This window comes from Brienomyrus brachyistius, chromosome 15 (assembly GCF_023856365.1).
Source record: "Brienomyrus brachyistius isolate T26 chromosome 15, BBRACH_0.4, whole genome shotgun sequence".
NCBI classification, from domain to species: Eukaryota; Metazoa; Chordata; class Actinopteri; order Osteoglossiformes; family Mormyridae; genus Brienomyrus; species Brienomyrus brachyistius.
The window spans coordinates 13,091,523-13,116,887 of NC_064547.1; the positions used below are offsets into that span (position 1 = coordinate 13,091,523).

Consider the following 25,365-nt stretch of genomic DNA (forward strand, 5'->3'; position numbering starts at 1 on the left):
GCATGTTTTGATACTGCTGTATTGCTTTTTGTGTGTGTGTGTGTGTGTGTGTGTGTGTGGGTGATTAAGGATGAGTCATGAGACGGTGCTCTTACTCCATATGGGCCAGGGTGTTATTAGGGAATAGTTGACAGGCCATGGTCCACAGACCCCAAGCTTTTAAGAACAACACTGCCCCAAAGACAGTGGTGTGCAGGGTGCTGTAATGACCTCTTCTTTTCTTGGGATGGGGTTCCCCTCCCTCTTTTTTCTACCATTTCTCCTTCAGCCAGCTTGGAATGTACTATTTTTTTGCACAATATTTACTTTAATGGTAATACTAGCCAGTAGCAAATTCAATCAGTAAAAAATAAACTGTGAGATAATACTTTAAAATGTGTTGCCTGCAGCTGATGTAGTCGGTTCATTCCTCACTTTGTGATATCAGGACTGATGTAGTTAAAGATATAATTCAGAAATCTTACTTGGATAAAAACGGTTCTCAAGTAATGGTACTTAATGATGTCAGTTGTGGATCATAACCAAAAAGCTGAAAAACACATTTCCCCCGCCTGTTCTGAGCATAACATTTGAGGTGTTAATCCATGTGGGGTGCCGACAGGAGGCTATTAAATAGTCAGACTTCCCTCAAGGTAACAGACTAATTCCGATGATCTCAGATGCCACTAAAATAAATAAAATCAGCTGTGTTTTTTTTTTTTTGGTTGCTATTGGTGACAGCACATCTTATGTTCATATATTTTTATGTGGGTGAATAATAGCTATGATCCATAATAGTTAATATTCTCATAATTGGCTTTAATTATTGTGTGTGTGGTAGCAGCAGGGAACTGACTGGAGTTATGACCAACCATAAGAACGCAGAGTGTATCAGGAAATACATGTACCCTACTGTTTCTCATAAATTATGAAATCTTTCATATATATTTCAGGCTGAAGCTGCGGAAGGTTGATGAAAGACTACTGTTGATTTGTTTCTGGATTGTGTCTTTGTGGTGGTTCCATTTTAAATCTTTAATGTTGGATTTTACATTTATGACTTGTTGGCTAAGAGGTCTCGAAGTTGTTGAACTGTGGGCTAGTGTTGCTATCTGGCTGTTGAAGTGCATACTGGTTTGTAATTGCATGTGATGCTACATAAAACTTTTTCCTTTCCATTTTGTAACCATAGTAGTAGCTCAGGGCCAGATAAGAATGTCTGACAAAATTGTCCTAGCTAGACATGTAAATGCTCGTTACCATAACAAATACCAACTGACACCAGCATCATAATATTGTTTCTTAACCTGGTCAGAGAGTTTACTTAGATGTGTTACCTGTCACTTTAGCAGCCAGAAATGTGCAAATATAAAATGGTTTCGAAACTTGACTCTCCACCTAGCACTGCCAAGGGGGATTGTGGCAAAATCCATTTGATTGGTGTCCATTCATCCTTGGTACACTCGTAATTTTTTCATAACCAGCCACAGAAAACAGACTGGATTCAGCAGAGACAAGCCATGAGTCCTATCGTGTTGGTTCTTTGAGGAAGGCCTGCTGGTCATTTATTGGACAGGGTTTTTCTGTCTAAGGGTGGATTATCCCGTTTGTTATTCCCAGCTTTCAAATGGACCAGTCAGCTCACCAGTGCCCCACTTCATCCAACTTTTGACAAAATCTGAGCCTCCCTCCCTTGCGCTTTTTTGGTCCCTCCAAGCGCCACCAGAGAGCACCGGCTACCCGAAGTCGGATTAGCTGTATTTCCGATCAGCGATGAGCCTGGTCAAGCAGGGCGGCAGCTAGAAGAGCAGCCTTGCTCCGAGTCTGTCATATGTAGGTTGGCACCGAAAGACCTGCTTATGCAGTGCATACCCCATGGTGTGGGAGAGTGCTAGTCAGCAGGGGATTCCCTTGTCCCTGTCTGGGGCCCCTGTGCCAGAATATTCTCTTCATGCAAGATCATGGACCAGTGCACACTTTCAGTCTTTGTTCTTGCCAGTTAGTGGAGCTTATGGGAAAAGTCCATTTGTGCAATTGCCCTAATTAAGTTATGATGTAATATTTTGCATGGTATAACAATCTGCCAGATTTATCTGTTTTAAAGATTGGTATTATCTTAATAGAATGATCCCAGTTAGACACTACCAAATACAATGGAAACCACTTATAGTGATCACAGTGATTGTGATCCGCCGCTTATATGGATCAAGAAGCTTGGGACAGAATCATTCCTGTACAAATACTGTTTAAATAATTCACTTAAAGTAATCAAGTAGTCCGTTTCCAGTGTTCATTTTAGGTCTCTTTAAACATATGGAAATAATTAAAACTGCGTTCACTTTGATAACCCACTGAGATGCAGTGAGACTACAATAAGCGTTTAGAGACAATGAGAAAATGCGCTGTTATAGTGTATTTGAATTGTACACAGTTCAGTAATTTGTACAATACTGTAATTTTAGTGTATGAAACAGTTGTACTGTATTTTGAAATCATCAATAAAATTTAGTAAATAGTGATGCTGTTCATTTTATTACCTTATACCTCACATAATAAATATACAAATAGCAATTACATGGTAATAATAATCGGTTATAATAATCATTCGCTTACAGTAATTAATTTCACCCAGACAGATGTGATCACTATAAGTGGTTTCCACTGTACCAGTGGAAGTAAATTGCCATATTATTGGTTTGCCGTCTGTTTATGTATATTGTTTACATTGCGTGCCCAACTCGTGATTAACTCATCGCATTACAGCTGCAGTCTGTGACCACACAGCTTCGGGCATATCGCTTTGACATGGTGCTTGCGTGTGGGAAGCCACCCGCGAGTCACTCCCCGCCCATTGGCAGCCATCAGGTACTTGGTTCTCGTCTTTCCCAAGGTAATGCTGTTGTCATGGGAACCAATACGGAACGGGCTCCGTGGGGAGCTGAAAAGGTGCCGTACCCCATGTCAGCATCGTTGTGGTGCATTATTTATAAACTCGGCACGCGCCTTTATGCAAGATGACTTGCGCGCTTTATGAATGCCATCTTTATTACGCACACTTCACCTCCTTATTTTGGAGCTGCAAATATGTTTTGGTAAGCTCGTTACTGAATTTGGTTCCATTTATCCCCCCCATCCCCCCCCCCATTCCATTTATGATGAATGCACAGTCCCATATTCCCTGGCCAGCTCCAGGAGCATGAGTAAAAATAGCCATCTGGCTTCGAGGCTGCCGCCCCGCCCTGAATGCGCCTTGGCTGGGCCCAGCCATGCAGCCGGGGCCAAACCGCTTGCATCTCAGGCGCCCGCTTGCACCGGGCGATGTCTAGAGATGCCTGGGGCCCACGGGACCCCAAGGGCATCCTGGAACTACGGATGGTCAAGTACAGCGAGGTCTATGGATTTGGGCCTTCTGTCAGAGTGCAGAAAGTGTCTTGATGTACCCGATAAAGATAATCTGAATTAGCACAAAGCAAATATTCACCTTTGGGAACAGGTAGAAGTACATAAACTTCAGTAGCAGGTTTTCCTGCAACTTTTATGTTGAATTGGATATTGCAGACTTTATATACAGTCAGTCCACTGGAGAAAAAAAGAAGTGACAGAGAAGTACTGCAGCAGCTTTTCTGTAATTTCTAAAACTGAACTCCACAATTTATTCTGCTAGGACTCACCTTAACAGACCCTGGATCTGAAAATTAATGTTGTGGGCCCAATGCTCATGGTGGGGGGGGGGGGGGGGGCAGCAGTGACAACACAGTCCTCAGGCGCCAGTTCCCCCCCTATCCAGCTGGGACAGGTTCCACATTGTTCCCTTCGTTAGCGCTTTAGGAGTTGACTGGGGACTAATTTAGCTGCTTGGCTCCAAGGTTGACATGGTTTCTCGAAAGGCTAGCTCAAAGCTACTTCAGATAGCAACAAAGGCTGCTTCTTCAGCCGGCAACTTGATACCTGAGTCTTCAGTATCCTAGCAATACTTGAACACATTACTGAGGATAGACAGGGGCACTCATGATCTGTAGTAGCAGTTGCTATGGGCAACATCATGCAAGCGATTTGTATCTTACTAGGAAGATGTAACTCCAGCTACATTCTAAATAATCTGCTGTTCAGTTGGATGTTAACAGGGTATTTCTCACATTATGTTTCAGGCTTTGGTCGTTTCTGGTCAGGGTGTGGTGTTTTTGTATTAGAACATAAGTATATGTGTAGGCAAGAAGGCTGTTTGGAACTGGATTATTAGTTTAAAGTCAGGCTTGAGCCTTAGTGAAATGTTGGTTGGCCTCACTATTCATAGCAGTGATCCTCTGATTGAGATAATTAGTATCTGCTGTTACTTTAATGAACTTCTCATACTCTATCATTCTTCCCAACCCTATAATTGCAACTGACCTCCTGTCTGTGAAAATGGGTCCCTCTATGTTTCATGTGGGAATAAAAGTGAAATGTATGCTCTAAATATTTATATTTGAAATTTATAAGTTACCAAATCTCATTGATCTTTATATACAGAAATGGTGACTGCTATTTCATGGTAGGACAGATGGTTGTCTGGATTACAGATGGACATTTATGGCCTCTGTGGATCCATCAGCTACCAGAGAGCAACAAGGTGGCTAGTTATCTTCTTTTCAGTTAATTCTACTGCGTACCAGTGCAGTGGAGGATTAGTATTCAGTTATGGAAGGCTAAGCATAATTTTCTATGCTTGCGATGCACCATCAAGCACAAAATCGAAATGTGTTTGGTCAAGATAATATCATGAATGTGGTGTTTCAGAGCTTAGGTAGACATATCCTGAACTTCATAAGTCTGACTGAATATGCTTGTGTTAAAGGGTTAGCTGCAGTCTTCTTATTGTATGATAATAATCATAATTATTTGTAATAATTCACTTGTAATATACAAACAACAAACGCAAATTGTTTTTATGATTTTAATGCAGTAACGATTTTCACACGTCGTAGTTTGTTTTTGTGTTGTAGGAAGCTTCTCAGTTGAAATATTGTGTTCTTAAAAGAGAAGGTGAGGTTTAGTAGCAATTTACACATTTGTAAGGGTGTGCATAAGGCCATGCTTATCATAGGGATTTAGCACGTGCATCATTGGGATGTTCATGGTAAGATCTGAGAAATGAATCTGAATGTTTGTAATTTGTTCCTTGTGAATTTTAACAGTAACAATTTCTTATGTAAGAGAGGGTCAATGTTTAGCAGGGCGTGTGTGTATTGAGAAATGGCACTGGGATCTGAGGCAAATGGGCGTTTTTAGGCAGTTTCCCAAGGCATTGGCGAAGTGTCACTTGTAATCAGTAACATTGTGTAAGATGATTGCAGAAAACTATATACCAGAATTCATTGCATTTATTTGGTAGCTACCTAGACATTACTACATTTGCATCATCACAATGCCCATGACAGGTGGACGCGGCTTGCGACCAAGATTGCCTTTCACAGGACTGTGGAATGCAGGCACTTGGTGGTACCAGCAGCGGGCGACACCAACTGACAGGACACTTACTGTAGGTGATCCGATTCAACACTATCCTGGAGCTTGTTGTGCCCAGGAAGGTAATCTGTGTCAATTAAGCAGAGTTGGGGGAGTTGAAATAATCTCACCCTGCCAGATGTACTGAATGTGCCATATTATTGTGTTCTTTTTCAGCTCCTTTGTTGGTTCACCTCCCCATTAACATGACTATTGTGTGAGCATTTTGCAGTGATGTTTCGCAGTGCAGTGCAGTGCAGTGTAGTCACATTCTGCTTTCTACTAAAATCAATTAGCTTTTACAGTGAACTATTAGAAACTTACACTGGCCAAATCCTCACCAGGAAAGAGTAGGGAGTCAGCAAGCACACAGCCATAAGCATGTGTGGTAACATGAGGCTAAAGGTCCGTTGGGTGTCCAGTGAATACTTGAGCAATCAGCATATCTTACTTTATCTCTTATGTTATGTACACGCCAGCAAAACATCTGTTGAACATTTTCTACATGCTGCTAAACATTACCCTGTAAATATGTGCCACCTTGGGAGGGTTTGGATATTTATGCAAGCAACTGTCTAATTGTGTTTATAACCAGCGTTATATTTTGTGTATAATTATTGGAAGTTCTGTGAACAGCATGGGGAAAACTGCTGTAACATTAGATAATTTGCATTGTATAAGAGGCCTGATGGTTCTATAATTCCTTTTAAAACTAAATTTGTAAAAGAGGAATTTAGCCATATGTGATACGGATGTGGATAACTTTTCATGTTTTGTTTTACTGCATTGTGGCTTTTTTGACATTAGGAATAAGTTCTTTCACCTATATTTAAAAAGTCTATTTCCACCTTTATTACATGCATTGATATAATCAACATACCTTTTGTGCCAGTTGCTAAATGTGTTGCTATTTGCTTTCCATAAATATTATCCCCATTTCATTTTCTCTTGCGCTTGCTGTTATACCAAACTTTCCCAGTTACAACACTGCTGCCTCCCAATCAAATATTTTAAAGTTGTGAAATACAACGATCCTTTTCGAATGAAGCTTTAAAAATAAATGCAGCCTTTCTGTGCCACACTTGTCAAACTTTTTTACATTGGTGTGGATGGAAAAATATCAGTGGAAGACTCTCCTTTCAGTTGATGTGTCCATCTCCCTGCTTGAATTAGGCTACAAACTTGTGCACATCATTGTTCTGATAAGCTGAAATTATATACATTTTAATTTGTGTGCTAAATGTTTGAAGTGGGGATTGAATTTTTCAGTATGAAATGCTGCTCTGCTGAGCAAGCTCGTGCCCTATTTTAGTAACACATTAAATATTTTGTGGCATTTTTATGCAGCATGTGACCCGTTATCTTGATGAACTTTTTTGTGTATGCTCCCATTTCAGGACTCTGGCTTAAAACTGTAATGTACCTTATTTCAGGCCTTTACTTTACTCACTTGCAATTCCCTCTCCTTCCTCTTCTACATATCTTTGCTTTTGGCTTCCAGTTCTTGTTTTTTTTTTTATTGTTTTGGTCAGCTTGCTTTGACTCACTCTTCATCGTGACTGAAAATATATAAAAAGCAAATGGAGTATATTTGTAATTATTAAAGAAACTGATGAACTACAGTCTCGGCATTGTATGTTCCCTGCTAACATGATGCAGTCATGTAGGCAAGGAAGTACCTGTTTTAACGCTGAATGTGCATGAAGATGAAGCTGACAGAGGCCAGATATGGGCCTTGACATTAAACAGGATGTCCTGGCAGAGGTTCTGCTGAATGACCAAGAGCAGTGTAATGTTTTGCTTTTGGAAATATCAGGCTCAAACTGTGCAGGGTACAACTTGCTTTCCCCCCCTAATCCTGTCACGCTGAAAGATTTGGAGGGTGAAAGTCAAAAACAGTTGGGTGAGTTGACATCGGGTCCTAGCCTTCGTTTGGCCTGGCAAGCTGTGCTGCTGTGCCCAAAGTAGCCTACACAAAATGGCAAGTGGGCACTTTCCCAGGAGGATGGGCATTGGCAGACAACTGGCAAGCAGCTTTTAGACTCCTGGTGACAGAGGGGTCACTGACCCCACCCTGGTCCAAGCATATGAGCTGGGTCTCCTGCATCCCAAACAGAGGAACAGATGTGGCAGAAATGTTATCGGTGTTCAAGATGGCGCAAATAAAGCATTTCCCAAATGAAAGCCATCACTTGTTCTTCCTCATTCAGTTTTTGCTATTTGGCCCCACCCCCTCGATCCGGTAATTGCCTGTGGTTAATTGCCAGGCGTTTAAATTTTAAACTTTGTCCACACAGCCGGAGTCATTTTTCAGCACGTCACATGGGCCTGTCAAACTGAAAGTGAACGTGCTTACCGTAACAATGTTCAATACAAGCTGTTTGTTTAATTTTCCGTATTGCTCAGTGGGTTCTGTGTAAGTGTTCTATGAATTGCAATATTATCAAGAATTGTAAATGTTTGGGGGGGTGGCCTGGTGGTGCAGTGGTTAGCACTGTTGCATTACACCAATGGGACCCGGGTTCGAGTCTCCGTCTGGGTCACGTGTGTGGAGTTTGCATGTTCTCCCCATGTCGTCGTGGGGTTTCCTCCGGGTTCTCCGGTTTCCCCTCACAGTCCAAAAAACATGCTGAGGCTAATTGGAGTTGCTAAATTGCCCGTAGGTGTGCCTGTGTGAGTGAATGGTGTGTGAGTGTGCCCTGCGATGAGCTGGCCCCCCATCCAGGGTTGTTCGCTGCCTCATGCCCATTGCTTCCAGGATAGGCTCCGGACCCCCCACGACCCAGTATAGGATAAGCGGTTTGGAAAATGGATGGATGGATGTAAATGTTTGGTAAAATCACTTTTTAATTATTTGCGCCATTCACATATTGTTTTATTGCAATATTATTTTAGTCAGCCAGTGTCTCCTTTTAAATCCAAAGGAAATTGTATTGCAATGATTTTTCTGTCCCAGTAAAATACCCTCATGACAGTGTTAATACCCTTTGTTTTCAGTCCTTGCTTTTTCATAAATACATAGTGCTGGTGAATGATAAAGGCTAAACTAGATCAGGTAAATTACCATGAAGTCCTGGTAGATCTACACAACATAAAAATATGAAATATCTTACTAAAATTAAATAAGTGCTATTAAAAAAAGAGTAACTGCAGATTTTAAATTCTTTCTGTGGTTGTGGTTTAGTGATAAAGTAGAGCAGATTTAAACTCTGCACTGATCTGTTTTATTGATTGCCCTGACTGATCCATACTAACATTAATGTCTTACGAATATTTAGCCTCTGGCTTAATATCTATGAAATTAATTTATGCAAATATAAGTGTTTACCATTTTTGTGAATGTTCTGGGACTTAGAGCATATTGAGTAGCCCCATTCACTAGGAATGTGCACTGTGGAACATTCTACCTTGAATGGCTGTTAAGAGATTAAATGCCTTCATTGTAAGGATGTAAACATCTGGAAGAGCCATTAGGTCTACAGCTGCCTTTAGCAACTTGATTTAGCTGATGATAAATGAGCCATTTGTCCAAGAATTCATAAATCCCTGTAAATATTTAGCCTAGTAGGCAATTTTGTCAGAGAAATAAGAGCAAACCTTACTGTCCTAACATTATTCCATTAAAAAATGATGTTCATACCTTCTGTGCGTTTGTCATTTGGTGTGTCTCGAGAAGAGCCAAATATCTGAATATGCCATGTTTTTATTTTAGTCTTTGCACAGATTTGTCTAAAGAAATAATTCTAAAATTAGTTTGTTAAAGCTTGCTGCTTAAATATCTCAGAATATGACCTGTCAGGTTGTGTCACTTCAGTTACTGAGGTCACGAGCAAACACCTATATGAGAAAGCATGATCAGCTGCAGGTTAAATCCCTGGTAAGAAGACCTCGGGGTTCAGTACAAGGTGGAATATTCTACAAAGCTTCCCTCATACACCTCTTAGCGCATTGTCAAAGTTTGCTACAGAAACAAGCGCATGTCTTTTGTAGTTGTCTTTCATTTACCTATTAATTTTTCATCAAATTGTCTTAAATGTCTGGATATGTCACATTAATTATCTGGACCTGAAGATGTCATGGGAGAAAGTTATTTCCCCAGAAGAGAGTCTGTTGGCCTGAACAATATCCGTGGGTGTGTTTATAGAAAGATGTTGAGACTGTAAGACTAAAAATGAAAGATGGGTCATTACTGAACCTGTCCTCTTCACAGCTACTTAGTTTTGTTGGTGTGAAACTGCCACAGAAACGCAATGCAACAGGAGCATTTAAATGAGTTACTGATTCATATAATTCCAACACACTTTACAAATCACCAATAGCAAGTGGACTAAAGGAAGGGTGAAATAAAAAAATGGATTTAGCAATGGACCTATCTCATAAACCACTGCACCAGTCGCCCTGCGAGTTCTCTGTTTTCTCTTGAGAGCCTAGTGAGTGACAGACTATTGAAGGAATATTAATGGTGTGGCTAATGAATATGACACTTGGAAAATCAGTTTTGACTTCTCATTTTCAGCATGTGTCATTTCTTTTAATCATAGGAATTCATTTATGTAATCAGCAAATTATGATTTTCCAAGATCTATGGGAAACAAATAAAAGAATAACTTAATATTTGTGAGATGAGCTGCAAATGTGTACAAAACTGAGTACTAGACCACTGTCTAGCCAAAACAATTCTTCAATGAAAACTAGCTTTCAATAATGCCATTTGAAAACTGCCGACTTCTGAGCTTTTAAACTCCTGTTGCATCTAATGTCAACGGGGTCTGTGTGTGCGGTCCTGTTTCTCGGCATATTGATTACACATGTCCTGTTGAAATATGGTGTGTTGGCTTCATTGGAGGATGGGGGGGTTTACATCATAGAATCAAGAAAAATCTCTTAATCTTCAAGACCAAGCAGTTAAAATTGATCTGTAGATACCGTTTGGTCCTCCTTGGATAAAGCTCTCCCCTGTGTGTCAGGAGTGTATTGAGCGTTACCTTACTTAGCCCCTTAGAAAAGCCCTCCAGTTTCCTCATTGATTGGAGTCCTTCATCACACAGGGAGACGCACAGCTCTGGTGACTTTAAGTGCTTATTTTTTCTGGAGGACCATCCCGGCAGGATCTCGTTCTGCTCAGTCTGCGTCGTGGCAGTCTGCTAAATGACTACAGATTTCAGGGTCTGGGAGGCGGGAGGCTTCCCTGTGACTCATCTGCTCCCCACCCCCAGCTGGCCCATGTTGGTGTATGACCGGCACCCCCCGACCCCCCTTTCTCCTTTCTCTTGTTTACAGCAGCACACTGGGAATGGGTCAGGGTGGCGGAAGTAGGATCTCACTCCTCTCGACTGTCTATCTGGGCTCACTCACTCACTCACTCACACACACACACGCACACACTCCCATGTTTGTCCGTCCTTTTTCATCTCAGACTTTAACGTTATTGTACTGTCAGCGCCGTGGTTTTCGTCCTTAGCAGAGCTTCCGGTTGTGTGTTCGAGAATGTGAAACTGGAAGGTGCAGGGTCTAGGGAAAAAAGTGCTATTGTGAAGGATCTCTTCTCTGTTGTTGCTGGAAATATTCAACTGAATTAGTGAAAGTGGCAGAAATTCAGCTCCTTGTTGAGCTGAAATAGTTATGGTTTGTCAATGACAATTTGTATTTAAAACATTTCTTTGAACTTTTTTCTCTTTTTTCATCTTTTTCTCCATTTGTTTTTTGTTTTATTCACGGTCATGTCTAGGTTTAAACAGGTTTTGCTTGAATCAATAGTGCTTCAATCTATCACATGTTGTGGATATTGTCTGCTTCTTTTCCATGGAATATATCACTAGTTGTATGTTGTTATCCAGTGTATTGATATACAGTATTTCCTGGCCATTTGAAGGTCAGGATTTGGGCAGCGAGCCAAATGTGTGCCTTATCCCCTTTTTGAGAAATGCACTCATTTGAGCTGAAGCTCAGATTTCTGTGTAAGACGTTAACCTCCTGCTTCGTTTCAGGTGAAATGGTCAGATTCTTCGTCAAGTAGTGTGATCAAGACGCACCATGATCTGGAGGAATTTTTGTTGAAGGTAGGTTTCAAAAGTTTTGGTGGAAGACCCACAAACCATGTGTAGAGGGTGTGTATCTTACTGTGGTGTCTTAAATGAAGTTGACAGCTGTGTACTTGTACATTTAATATGAACTGAATTTTTTTGTCTTTGTCTACCATAGTTTTTTGTAAAGCAAATCATTTATACTATATCCTGATGTTTTTATCTTTCGTGCAGCTTCCAAAGGAATTTGCCACAGAGTGCTTCGAGAAGAGTATTGTGCGATTACTAAGCCAGGGAGACAAGTATGAGAGCAGGGAACTGGAGCGAACGCTAAAGTGAGCATTCACGTACACCCCATTGCCACTCCGCCCTCGGAACATATTGCTTGAATTTAATTATTTGCTTGTACTTTTAGGAGTAGAAAGAACCCTGTTGTTTTAGGGGCCAGAAGGGGAATCCCTCTCATTAGTCACTTTGTACTTGGTTCCCTGAGCATTTTGTTAATGTGTTTTAATCGTGCATGTGGTTTGCCCTACCATTTAAAGGAAAATGGCGCCCCCTGCTGTGGGCCTGATTTTGTTCTTTTTTTTTTTTTTTTTAAAGTCCTGATGACCTGCACTTTCAGCATAACAAGCAGCCCTGTTTGGGCCACTTTGTCACTGCGAAGTGCCCCTCCCTCCAGCCTATTTTTGCATTTTAAATTGGCTCCAGTTTTAGTTTTGGGGGCGTGGGAAACTATACTGGATAAGTGTTTAAGGAAGATGGAGGGGGAGGAGATGAGGATATCGAAATGGTAATCAAATGCAAAGCAAAGGCTTACTCTGCTTTTCATCATGCCTTCTTTCCTGTTTCTTTTTTCTATGTGGATCTCAGTTCCTCCCCTGTCGTCAGCGTCGTTGATAAGGCCGCATGTTCATGCAGAGACTGCATGCTGTTTTTTTTTCCCTTGAACAGTAAAGAGATGTGCTCAGCTTTTCCGACCGGCTGCGAAGGGAAAGCTCACTTAGAACGCAACAGCGATCCAGAAAAGCCTATATTATTTAGGTCGGCAACGAGGAAGTTTTTACCTTTGGGATTACGTTTCCTGGTTTTCTTTTTTTTTTAAATATGAGAATTCTGCCCACTTTACCAGTGCCCCCCCCCCACCCCCATTGGAAATCTCCTGAATGATAGTTACTCAGACATCAGTCACGCCACAGATATTACGTACTGAATGACCTGCCACTGTCAGGCCTGAACATGCATGAGTTTAACAGTGAGTAGGAAGTTTTGTTCCTGATTCTATAATCCCTCCCTTCCCCTGACAGGGAGAAGTTCCTATCTGCGCCGCCAGCTTTCCGGCAGACCGGGACGGTCTGCGGCTTCTTCTTGTCGGATTCCTCTGGGTCCAGCTGCAGCCGCTGTAAGTCAGGTGCTGTGAGAGCTGTGACTGGCTCTGTTCTCAGGGCCGGTCCAAGGCATGAGCAAACTTGTCAGCTGCCTATGGCCCAGCAGCCACCAGGGGCCCCCCTTATTGGATCAGATTGTCACAATGGGACGGAAGATGACAAACGACAACTAGGTTAATCGAATCTTGCTTAGGGCTCTGTCTGTTCTACTCGGTTGTTTGTAGCCTTGTGTTGTGGTGCTATAGGCTTGCGGAACAGCAACGTGACTTTTGGTAAGTGTGGTGTGCATATCATTCCCTAGACCTGGGTCAGAGTGATCTGACACTCACAGATTATACTGAACTGTATCTGGGCTGTCTGACCTGTGGCCCAAGGCAAGGGTCTGCCGTGATGTGTCTGTGTTTACATGCCAGTGAGTGTCAGCCCAAAATGAGGCAGCTCTTCCATAATTTATTTTTGTTTTTTTGTATCATGTTATATGTGTGTTTTTTTACGTAACCCCATATTTCTATATGTGCCCTTGAGAGGTAAAGTGGGCTATCCCACTAAAACAAACCTTTGAGAAAATGAGCTCCAAAGTTGAATTTTTTTCCAAAAATCAATGTGCCTATACCTTACAATTGATATATATCCTAGGTAGCACAGATGTATGACTTAGATAATAACTTATTGAATTGAAAATATTCAATAAAAAGGGGGTAGGGGTCAAAAATGTGGGATAGCCCACTTTACCTCTCAAGGGCACATATGCAGTTGTCTCCATGTGACCCTAAGTGAGTATTCAAACTGCATTTTGGCTTTCAGAGGTAAAAGCTGAGATTCAGTAAATAAATTCCCACTTTTAAAGGTAATGATTTTATCGATGATTTTATCCATTATTTTCTGCTTGCTTTAAGTACAGTAAGCAGTGGAAATATTCTATAAACGTTTTCCTCATGAATTTCAAATGATGGTGTCCCCCTAGTGGTGGGACTGTGTACTGTGAAGTCAGAATACGGTTGTGTTGTCTTGTACCATTTGAATTTAAACATTATTGCTTATCTTATACATTTTGTCGGTCATATATATGATTGTGCAAGAGAGTCCTTTGAGATCCTCTGAGCCATAATAGCCTGCGGAAAATCTGTCAGCTGAAGTCTGCATCACGTCTTTATGGTTAGCAACACACAGTGTTCACAAAACTTGCAGATGTTACAGTAACTGTTGCTGGAAATGGAGAGGGACCATGTGAAAAGCATGCATTCATTCTTGTTATGAATGATTTTGTATAGAGCCTGGTCACCTTATTTGATATTTCTCTTTTAGTCTCTTCATGCTTATAAAACTGTAGTAAAGATAAAACTTTGTGAATATTGATAACAGAATCTAATACAACTAATAGCTAAATGAAACACTAAATCATTTGTTAGAAAAGGGACAATTTCAGTGTGTTGCAGTTGCTGGAAACTGTGTTTCTATGGTATCATAAATGGTTTAGTCGCATGCCAGGGATGCTGGGACTGACTGGGAGTTTCCTCGCTGACTGGTGTCGGGTAAACAGGAGTGCGGCTGAGATGATCAGGTACAGGAGCAGCTCGGAGGCACTGCTGGTCCCGAAGCAGCAGGCAGCAATGTGGCAGGGCACCCCTGATCAGGCAGGGCTCACAAGGAGGTATGGAAGTCGCTTTCGGCAAGAAGATGGTTGGACCAGGTAGTTCTTATTTACAAGCATCCCCAGCAACCCTCTTGAAGTGAAGGCCAAATGAGGACTTTAAATAGAACCTGGATCACAGACAATGCCTATGTTCAGAAGGTCGCTGGTTCGAATCCTATGCCAGAAAAAATAATCATATCAGTGTGGGGTCATTGAGCAAGGCCTTTAAAGCCAAATACACCTCTGGGTAAATTTCCTTAGCCTGTGTTGTGATGCTTTCACATGCATGTGTGTGTCTCATGGAGGAACAAGATGGGATATGTGAAAACAAAAGGAATCTCTATATACCTGTATCTGTACATCATCGTCGTCATTAAAAACGACGGCACGGGTAACTGATCAGCTCACGCCTCTGTCTGAGACACGGGTGGCAGCGATGGAGGTTTGACACCTCATGGACCATTCTAAGAAGAGGGGTTCGTCTATATACTAGATAAAAGCAGGAACTGGATCAGTAGTGATGATAGGCAATTTAGAGTTAGTGAAGCCAAAGAAACAGATTTTATTCTGCAGATATGGTTGGAAGAAGGAGGCAGCAGGACACAGCAGTTGAACTGTGAAGGTCGGCTCCTTTTCCCTCACTCTGGCTCCCAAAAGTGTACTATCCGTACTATCAGTCATCAGTAGGTTATACCAGATTCTGCCCCCCCCCCTATCCAGTCACAGGCTGATTCTCGTCCCAGTCTCACTTCTGCTGTCTTAGTTGGGTCACGAGGACAAAGCCTTTTCGGCATTCCCACTTCTTGTGCCTTATGGGATGGTAAAGCAAGTGCATTAGCCGTTAGGTCATTCCGGTGGACCAAATCTGTCCTTCAGAATGTCTGTTAGAAGGGTAGACTTTTGGGTTCTGGGGCTGTATTGTGAAAGGATGGGCATTCAGTTGTCCTTGCTGTTGTTACTCCGTGCTTCTGTTTGTCCATTCACAGTATCTCCCTTATTTCTCTCGTAGTGTCCCAGAACTTTCAGTCTTTCGAAGCGCGCACACACACATACACACACACACACACACACACACAGACTGAACTCTTACAGACAATTTGAAATAAAATAACCAGGACTTTGGGTAATGAGAGTGCAGATTTTGGTTAATTTCAAGTCTAAGTCCCTTTTAGTGAATCCATAGCTGCATATTTACAATTCCGAAAGTTTTCACAATAACCAAAGATCAAAGTGCACAACTGGAAATATGTGAAGATTTAAAGGCTGCTTATCCACAAATTGATTCTGCTGTTTAAATATCTCACAATATAGCAGGCCACTGTATCAAACGAAATAAGTTACCGTCAAATGTACTGCACAACAAGTTACCACACTGTGGTTATCTGGTGTCACTGAATATGTTTGAACACAGATACGGTTCAACATGCAGTAGTTTCACGGTGCAGTGCTTTCCATTTAAAAGGCATTCGAGATTCTCCTTCCTCCGGGCTCCCCTGGCCAAACCATCAACCGATCATGTGTCGGAAAACTGTGGCATTGAGCACTGGCCAGAATCAGTAGGTTCTGTCATCACACCAGGTAGTGGAAAGGGGCGGGCGGAGGAGCATAGTCACACCTCTGTGGTAAATGCTGAGAGAGCCTCTGATTTTAAGGGGTTAAATAAGCATTTCAGTTCCTTATTGTGAAATATTGCCTTTTAAAGTTATTTTCAAATTAATCTGGCCGCTTAATATATAGATACTAAGTAATTCAACTTTGAGTTGAAACTATAATGAATTTAGGGTGAGATATGAAAGTAATATCTAGTGGGGGTTAGGGGCCTTGCCCGAGGATGCAAACAGGCTCTTAAGCAAGGCCTTTGATCCCCCTTCCCTCAAATTATTCCGGGGGGCACTAGATAAATGTCTGCCCCTGCATTCAGACCCCAAGCTTTGATCTGAACAGTGTGTTTGTGTGTGTGTGTGTGTGTGTGTGTGTGTGTGTGTGTGTGTGTGTGTGTGTGTGTGTGTGTGTGTGTGTGTGTGTGTGTGCATTAAAATTGTCTATTAATAAGTTATAAAATGTTACAACCTAATTAATAACCAGATTATAAACCATTCATAAACCCTTTATAGGTAGCGTTATTGTAAAAAGGCACCAACCTATTACATGGCAAACTCATCTGCATCTCCTGCCACTATATGTCCTTTACTGAAATTGAGATTGTCTAATCACATCATGATGTCACTGCCCTTCGTTCCCATGGTACTGAAGCATCAGTGTACTGCTCCCTCCTCCTCCTTATAGAGAGATTGTCCCCCTGTTTGCTGACATTACCTGGATGGACACTTCAGAGACAGGGATTAGTCTGAGTTTTGGTGCTGGAAACATCCTTGTGGCTGTGTGAGGTTTTTTTGTGGGCTTCCCAATTATGTTCACCCTCGATCAGATGTGCCCTGAACTGCCTTTATGGACTCTTATTGGTTATTTTCCAAGCACTGCCTGTGTGCCGTATATATGGGAAGGGGTATATGTGCAAGACAGGGGGGGTAGTGTAACATATCTTTTTCATTCATTCTGTACAGGTAGCCCCAAGGCCCTGGGAAAGCCCTTCGCAGAGGACTGCTCTGAAGCTTCCAGCCAGGAGGAAGGTGCGTGCGGTGCTCACCCCGGACATGGACCCCTCCGCTCACAGGCCCGCTTCATCATCATCCGGGGCCGTTGCCTGTTTCTAGAGGCGATCTCCCAAACATTGGTCAGCTAAATTTGTCGGCGTGTGGCCAGCATTGTGCCTAATGATAATGGTAGCCCTACCACAGCTGAGTAATGGTCCTGCGCCAGCAACAGCGATTATCTCTTGGCAGTCCTGTTTATACGGAGTAGGGGGGACTAGGAATGGTCAAGGGGAAGGGATGGGGAAGAGATTTTGCAAGAAAGACTGTACTTTCACCATTTTTTTTTTTGCTCCCTAGATCAGTGTTTCTCAACCCAGTCCTGGAGGACCCACAGACGGTCTATGTTTTTGATCCCTACTGGGAGCAGGGAGGGAGCAAAAACATGGACTGTCTGCGGGTTCCAGTGGACCAGATTGGGAAACACTGCCCTTGATGGTCCTGTTCACAGGTGTTTTCTCTTCAGATCTAGAGCAGTATGTTGTCGGTCACCGGAAGAAACCTGGTACCAAGAGTCCAAGCCTTAGGTAAGCACCTTTCCCCCTGTGGCATGGAGCCTTGGCTTTTGTGGGTTTAATAGCCGGTTCCTGTCTCATCTGCAGCAGCCAGAGTAGCAAGAGTTGCCCAGCGGACGGACGGAGAGCCACGCCCTCAGAGCTCAACAGTGCCCCGGACTGGAGGCGGAAGAGCTACCCAATGAATCCGGCCCTGGAGCAGCGTGGCCCTGGGCCAGAGCAGGTGAGAGGGCCCGGGGATCCCACCTGGAGAAGATGAGTAAACCGTGGCTCTTTGAGCTTTGGAGTGTTCCATAGCTGCACTTGGCCTAGAATAGTCTGATGACAGATGGATCAATTTATCATTCACAGGAAAACATACTCTAAGGTTCACAGTACATGTTCTAGTCAGGGAACACACGGTTATGCGTACCGCATCTAGATATCCATCTCTGTCATTGACACTGTCTTATGAGTTGGACTGAACAGCACTTGCCCCTTTTCATTTCCAGTGGTCCAACTGGACAAGACCAGGCCTGAAAGTACCATTGTGGGGGTTTGGGGGGTAGGATTGTGGTGAGCAGTGCAGTAGGTACGACGGTGATTTGTTTCCCACGGTTTGTGTAACGTTCTACCAGTCATACTCAGCCCTGCCCTCTTCCCATGATGCAGAATGTAGGAATTTGAGGTGTTTCTGCGAAAGAGGCAGATGGCCGAGTACTCGGTGAAAGCACGATGCCCTTCTTGTCATGCTCTGTGTCACATTGCCTCTGGGTGTCTCTGTGTCCTCCTCCTTCCAGCAGCACCAAGGTGATCAGAAGTGGAGCTCCACCCCCAGCACTAAGAGCAAGCCCAGAGCGGCAGCCACAGACAGGTGACATGTTCACCTGGGATTGGGGGAAGGGTGCTTTGGGAGGCTGTATCTGACACAGCCTATCATTTTTGTATAGAGGCCTATTTACCAGTCTCATTTCTTCTGTTCCTGTACTCCTAGCTTCTTAGCATTAGCCGCATCCCAGAGCACTGTAAAGGGGCGGAAAGTTTGGACTGAATAATGGGCCCTTAAAAATTGGGAACATAATTGGTTAATTGGTCTTGGTTGGGGGACCAATATAATATGCTTTCATAGGGCCCAGAATCCCTAGTGGCACCCTTGGTCTCGCCTTAGCATTAGCGAGCTGCTGGACTATACCTGTTTATGTAGAGCTGACCGCTCCCCCCCCCCCCCATTTTGCCATCCCAGGGAGAAGGGGAAGGTGGGAGAGGGCAGGCTAGCTTATGTTGGCAATGGGATCATGAGGCCCGCTCCAGTACACCTGGGTCGACAGCCCGCCAGGAAAGGTAGGCGTGAGTCTGGAAGCTCCGCTCTAACACACCCCTGGCATGGGACATGTTTTCCCCTGCAGAGATTGCATGAAAGTCTTCAGTCGGAGTGGAGTGTTACTTCATATATAAACAAGCATATTTCTGAAGTGTTAGTCATGATTTAGTCCTCATATCATTATACTTTAGTCTCTATGGGGCAGAAACGGGCTCAGTACCCACTTGGGAAAAGTCCGCTTAAACTGGACCAGCAGCATAAAGCAGAATCGCCCCCCCCCCCCCGTTTCCACAGATGGTCGCCAAGACGTGGGCTCAGGGCAGGATTCGTACGGGGAAACGTCCTCTGAGAGCTACAGCTCACCCTCCAGCCCACAACACGACGGACAGGAGAGCCTGGAGAGTGAGGACGAAAAGGACAAGGGTGAGGAAGCGGCCACGTCCATCTACCTGAGCCCCATTGCAGCTTCGAGGAGCAAAGGGAACCCTGCCATCTGTGCAGCACACGGCACATTAGGCCTATCCCTGTAAAATACACTTTAAAACAACCACCTGCGGTCTGTTGTTTAAAGTCTCTCTCCACATACAGTACCAGTCAAGCTGCCTACAAAAGAGTGTCATATCACATGACCTGGTCACCTGACCTAAACCCATTAGAGATGGTTTTGGAGGAGTTTGACCAGCATGCTCAGAATATATGTGGGACCTCCTTCAGGACAGCTGGAAAACCATTCCAGAAGGCTGCCCCATGAAATTGGTGTAGAGGAGACAGTAAGGTCAACCAGCCCCTAGAGATATTGGACTTGGTGGTCTTGCTCAAGGGCCCAATAGTGGGATCAACCTGCTGACCATGGGATCTGAACCTCCCACACAGCTGCATCCAGCCAGACCCCCCCAACAAATAGTTATTTTTTTGTTTAATGCTTTTTCGTTCAGTGCATAATTCCATATGTTATTTTATAGTTTTGTTTAATAGTCATAATTATTCTAAAAAGTATAAAATAGTACAAATAAACCTTTCCATGGGTAGGTGTGTCCAAACGTTTGACTGGTACTGTATGTTGAGTGTCATTTTGTTAATTTATGACAGTCTTGTGGCTGTCAATGCAGAAGTGACCTGGAAAAGTGCATTTCGCAAGAACCGCGCCTGACTTGGGACCGGAGTTTCCCTCTGTCTGCCTGATTCTTCCTCTCGGTCTACAGATACAGACAGCCATTCCGATGACTGCGGCAAAGACCGAGTGGAGCCCTTCCCCTCTCCTAAACAGCTGGCCGGAGCAGCCCTTGCCACCATGCGCCCCCTACTGCCCATCCCACTGAAGGAGGAGCCATCCTGCACCGAGGGGCCCCTCAGCAGTCCTGTGTTCCCCCAGCTCTCTTTCGTGCACACCCTGCCCTATGTGGTCCAGAACGGGGCTGTCCCCTCCCCAGAGCCAGGGTCAGTCGCCCACGGGCCGGACAGCAAGCCCATCGTGGGGGTAGCAGGGGTTGGGGCTACACCCTTGGGACTCCGCGAGGCCGTCTCCGGCACAGTGCCATCTGGGGAGGGAGAGAAGTTGCCGCCCGAGCCCGCCTACCTGCCGAATGCCTTCGGACCTTCCCTGGCAGGGCTGCCGCAAGCCGCAGGCCCCGCCGTTCAGCCCCTCGTCCAGCGCTTCAAGGCCGCCGCCCTACAGGGCAGCTCTGAGAACTGCACCCTGCCACACCAGCCCCCCGTGGGCAGTGTTGGTGTCCTCCCCCAAGGCACCAGCTACATGTCTCCCCTGACACAGGCCTACCCCAGCACCGAACCCGCCTTGGGCTCCAGCCTCCCTAACCCCATCCCGCTCACGGAGCCCCACGCCAAGCCCCCCAGCCTTTCTCTGTCTGCTGGCCTGGCCACCTCCTACAGCTTGCCCGTGCCCACTTCTGTCATGCCCTCTGTGGGGGGTGTGGCCACCCCCACAGTCAGCCAGGTGCAGGTCATGGTGCCACCTGCCATCCCCACCCACACCCCTGGCCCCGCCCCTAGCTCAAGCCCCGCCCTTACTCACAGCACAGCACAGAGCGACAGCACCTCTTACATCAACAGCACCAGCTGTGGCACCTCCAGTGGGGCCTCCCAACCCCAGCAGCAGCAGTCAACGCCTCCTCAGCAGATGGGCTGCAGAACTTGCGGTTGCCGAGGTAGCTGTGGCAGTAACCACGCCCCCAACTACTTCTTCCCGCCCCAGATGCCCCGACAGGTCCTCAGTATGCCCCATATCTTCCACCTCACGTCACTGCCCCATCAGAGCAACGGCACCACGCAACTCCCCTTCTTCCCGCCGGCGCCCTATGCCAGCGGACCACTGCTGCACACGCACTCCGAGCACGTGCTCAGCACCCAGGTGGGCTATGGCATGCAGCAGATGGCCGCCTTCAACCGCTTCTACCAGCCAGTCTTCCCCCCAGTCAGCATGATGCCCAGCAGTGCCCTGACAGCGGGCATAAAGAAGAACAGCAGCAATGTCTCCTGCTACAACTGCGGGGTCAGTGGGCATTATGCACAGGACTGCAAGCAGCCCTCAATTGACGCCACACAGCAAGGTACTGCTACCCTGTCCGGACCAGTAGTTATATAGTTTTGCTTCTTAAGTTTTTATTTTTCTCTTATTATCAAATTTCATATGAAATCTAGTTTAGTTTTAGTTTTCAATGTAATTTTATTATTTTGTTTTCATTTAAATATGTTTTTCTATTTTTATGTATTTTAGTTACGTTTTAGGAATTATTTGTAGGGATGAATTGAAAGTTGCAGGACTAGTTTATGTGTCTGACCTTTTGCAAATCCTGCATAAATACAAAGTGTATATTATGTACTAATATCCTCAAAATGGGCAAACCATTTCCAAGTGCTGTTAATGGCTATTAAAGATAAACAAATCATTACTTTAGCTAAATATAAACAAAACAGCAACAGGAAGTATTTGACTTTTTATTTAATTTCATTTTGTTTCCAAAGCAATATTTATATATATTATATATTTCATTTTATTTTTTCAATCTTAATCTCATTTTACTTTACAAGAATGCTTTCCTGTATGTTTCATTTTCATTTTTGTTAACTATAATAACCCTGGTCCGGACGCTCTACTCTACCTCAGTTTTCCTTCAGATCTGAAGAAATTTTTTATTTTATATTTTTTCCCCTCTCTCCCCTCTTCTCTCAAGAGCTTGCCTTTACACAGTGCCTGCAGAGCTAGGTAATAAAGTAAAGTATAAAACAAACATGAACAATTGTTTCATATAAGTCATTATAAAGAAAGTGTCGAACTCTTATCAAAACAGAACAGAACTCCGTCAGGCTGTCGTGCGGCTAGATCTTTTAATTTTGTCCTCTCTCAGCCCCAGTTTTTTCTCCTACGTTGTCTTCCAGGCGGCTTCAGGCTGAAGTATGTGGGAGCTCAGTCCTCGGAGATGATCGACAAGGCTGACTGAAGTCACTGGAGACCACTATCTCTGTCATGTTCCGCTACAATAAAGTTTCCAGAGACCTTGTATTTTAAGAGGTGTAAATGTTTCCATTCTGTTTGCTTCACCTTTTAAAATGTGCATTGGGGGCCTGGCAAACCTGAACTTGTGCCTGAAACCTCCTTGTTATAGCTGAGGGTGATTGCTCCTCATTTCAAAGACCCCGCCCCACCCTGGGTTTCCTCTGGTATTTTGCACTGAAGACTGGCGAGAGACACCGGTTCATGTTTACGAGCTTGTTTCTTAAATTGTAAAACCAAGTCTGATAGGAGTACAAAGGATTCCTATTAGTCTGATCTTTAACACCGTGGGGTCATGGAGGGATTCTATATTAGTCACCCCTTTCACTTTTTAACCAAGGGTATATTTATTGCTTATGGTTTCAGTTTTTGTCACAAACCATGGGGGGAAAACCAATGGAAAAACCATGTGCAAATGTGCAAATGTGCAAAGCTGGGATTGTTTTTTTTTTTATCACAGTGTTCTGAATGTACAGCATATTGTTATTTTAATTGCCTAAATTTAAGGAATTTGGCGGTATCTTCTATTAAGAATGGTTACTTTGAAGCATTGCCACTTGATATAATGTGAACCTCGTATTTAATCATTAATCATGTTGTCATCATTTTAATGCTGCTGTCCTTTCATTTATTCTTTTTTTTAAACTCTTGCACTGTTGCTGCAAGGAGTTCTGAAGTCCCCAAGTCTACTGAGGCAGTCTTAAGATAGAACAGAGACAGCGGTCTAATACTCCAGTAACGTTACGTTATGCTGCTGTCCATGCAGTATTTTTATGCACTGCAGATTCTGACCACAAGATGGAGCCACTGCTTACCAGTTGTTCAGGATGCAGAAGGATCTAGCGTGAATTGGGGTATGTAGGAAAACACGTGGACTTGCCTGTAGTAGCCACGATGGAAGAAATACGCATGGAGATTGATTTTCCTTAAATTTACATTCTTTTTGTCCCTTCCTATAGCAGCAATGATATTGTATTAAGTATGCTTGCGTCGTATATGTATGAACACATACAATACTACGCACGTCATTTTCATATTTGAATAGGATGGACAGTTGTTAAAGCTTTAATAAGTTTGTTCATAATTTTGAAGATCATACCATTGGTAGCCATTCCAAACCGATAGTTTCTCCGCAGAGTACTTTCTGACAAATGGCTCTGGCTTAATACTGTACTTTGTTTCTGATCGTGTGAGGCTGTCAACATGCCCACATACAAGCAAATCTCACCTTTAACCGTATGTAGATAGACCTCCTTTTCAATATAATACATTCGTTTCTTACAGATTTGAAGACTTGCGCACGGGTTTTCGTCTGCTCTTAAAACTTTCGTTTGGTGCCGCAGCAGCTCAAAGCCCACTTATATTGAAGGAAGTATGAACGGTCTTCTTTGTACTGACGTTAAATAAAACGATAACATGGAATTTATTTTGATAGATATTTAAAATTGATAAACATTTTAAATGCAAGGACCACTTGAGTATATAGTGGGTGTTGGATTTGTATATAAGAGCCTGCCAGTTGTATTTGTTGAACTTTTAAAGTTTAAAATGCTGTACTGTATATAAGGGGGTATCTTCTTACCTTCAGTTGTATGTTTACTGTATTCTTTGATATCTAAATGTTATGTACTGGAAAGGTCAAATATATTTCTAGAACAAATTTGGATTTTATGCAAATTGTTCATTTTTTGTTTCTCTGGAATTAACAGCAATAAATACAAAACGCGGTGAGAGCTGTCCTTTTTCCCACACATGTCGCGTGGCTTCTGCCGGCTTTGTTCCATTCATGTTAATGTTACGTTAATATTAATGTTCCTTATTACCCTTGGCTTTTAACGTGTATGCATAAAAGCGATCACACGTGTTTAAAGCATTTTGAAAAGTTTTCTTATACAGGTGGTCAGGCTTTCGTTTAAAATACTATTGTGTGTGTCCCGTATGATGTGCAACCCACATTCCTATGCAGGGTGGCGCCCAACCACTGAAGGATAAGATACTGTTGGGGAGTGTATTGTGAACAATACAGGCCTTGTAAATTATAGCTGGCCCACGTGTCCTATTCCGTGTAATTTTTGGATTATTGTCATATAATTACCTCAACTCTTATTTCAATCTGGAATGGAATCGATGTAGAAATCAAATGTGTTAGCTGCTTTAAGATTAAAATTCTTCCTGTCAATTCTGAAAATATAATTCTGCACTATCAGTTTGGTCTTAAATTGCTAAAGGTAAATGGTTGTTATATTACTTGTCATGTTTTAACGAATTTGGTGTTTTATCAGTACGTGTCAAAATGACTTTTGCTGCGTTTTGATATAAAGGTTTGGAGGTGTAGACCTGGTAGGTTGCCTTTTTTACGCGAAGTTGGGGTAATTGGAATTAGAAATGACGCTTGCTGTTTGAACTGTCTGAACAATGCAGAACGGCGTGATGACCCGTGTTTCTACGTGCAGTCATTCACTGCATTCACTACACCATAGGAGTAGATTGAAGTGGGGACGGGGGGAACATGTGCCCTACAGGGTTGAGATGGGGTGGTCATCCACCCTCAATAATATCATATGTAATATAATACTTATTTTACAAACAACATACGATTATCTCATCACACCATTTAAAGATTATTTCTGACGGTTTTTACCTTGAGAACCCATACCCTTCGCAGACCTGCAAGCAAAGAGACAACGAGCTGCGAGCAGAAAACACGGTACGGCTTTGTATGTAAATTTAACTAATTGAGGACCTCGTATTATAACCAACAGTTAATAAATAACTATGTGAAATGGTGGGATTTAATCGTGTCATGCATGTCGATCGGTTTTTATAAAGATTATCTTATCTGTTTGTGCAAACTGCAAATAAACTTGTTAGGTAACAGCAC

General features: G+C 43.3%; 1 protein-coding gene across 4 annotated transcripts in view; it reads left to right on the forward strand.

Annotated features, from left to right (window-relative positions):
- Positions 1 to 24,213, forward strand: part of LOC125708923 (zinc finger CCHC domain-containing protein 2-like) — a 33,359-nt gene extending 9,146 nt beyond the window's left edge. The window contains exons 4-15 of one of the 4 annotated variants that reach the window (XM_048976848.1): positions 11,451 to 11,522; positions 11,721 to 11,821; positions 12,794 to 12,888; positions 17,072 to 17,137; positions 17,625 to 17,685; positions 17,761 to 17,896; positions 18,453 to 18,526; positions 18,896 to 18,993; positions 19,268 to 19,396; positions 20,176 to 21,540; positions 22,165 to 22,196; positions 22,370 to 24,213. In XM_048976848.1, coding sequence (XP_048832805.1) covers positions 11,451 to 11,522; positions 11,721 to 11,821; positions 12,794 to 12,888; positions 17,072 to 17,137; positions 17,625 to 17,685; positions 17,761 to 17,896; positions 18,453 to 18,526; positions 18,896 to 18,993; positions 19,268 to 19,396; positions 20,176 to 21,540; positions 22,165 to 22,196 — 2,229 coding nt within the window. In that variant the 3' untranslated portion in view covers positions 22,370 to 24,213. Of the gene's footprint in view, positions 1 to 11,450; positions 11,523 to 11,720; positions 11,822 to 12,793; positions 12,889 to 17,071; positions 17,138 to 17,624; positions 17,686 to 17,760; positions 17,897 to 18,452; positions 18,527 to 18,895; positions 18,994 to 19,267; positions 19,397 to 20,175; positions 22,197 to 22,369 lie in introns of all 4 variants that reach the window. The other 3 variants (XR_007382560.1, XM_048976847.1, XM_048976846.1) reach the window with 3 other exon arrangements.
- The last annotated feature ends 1,152 nt before the right edge of the window (positions 24,214 to 25,365 follow it).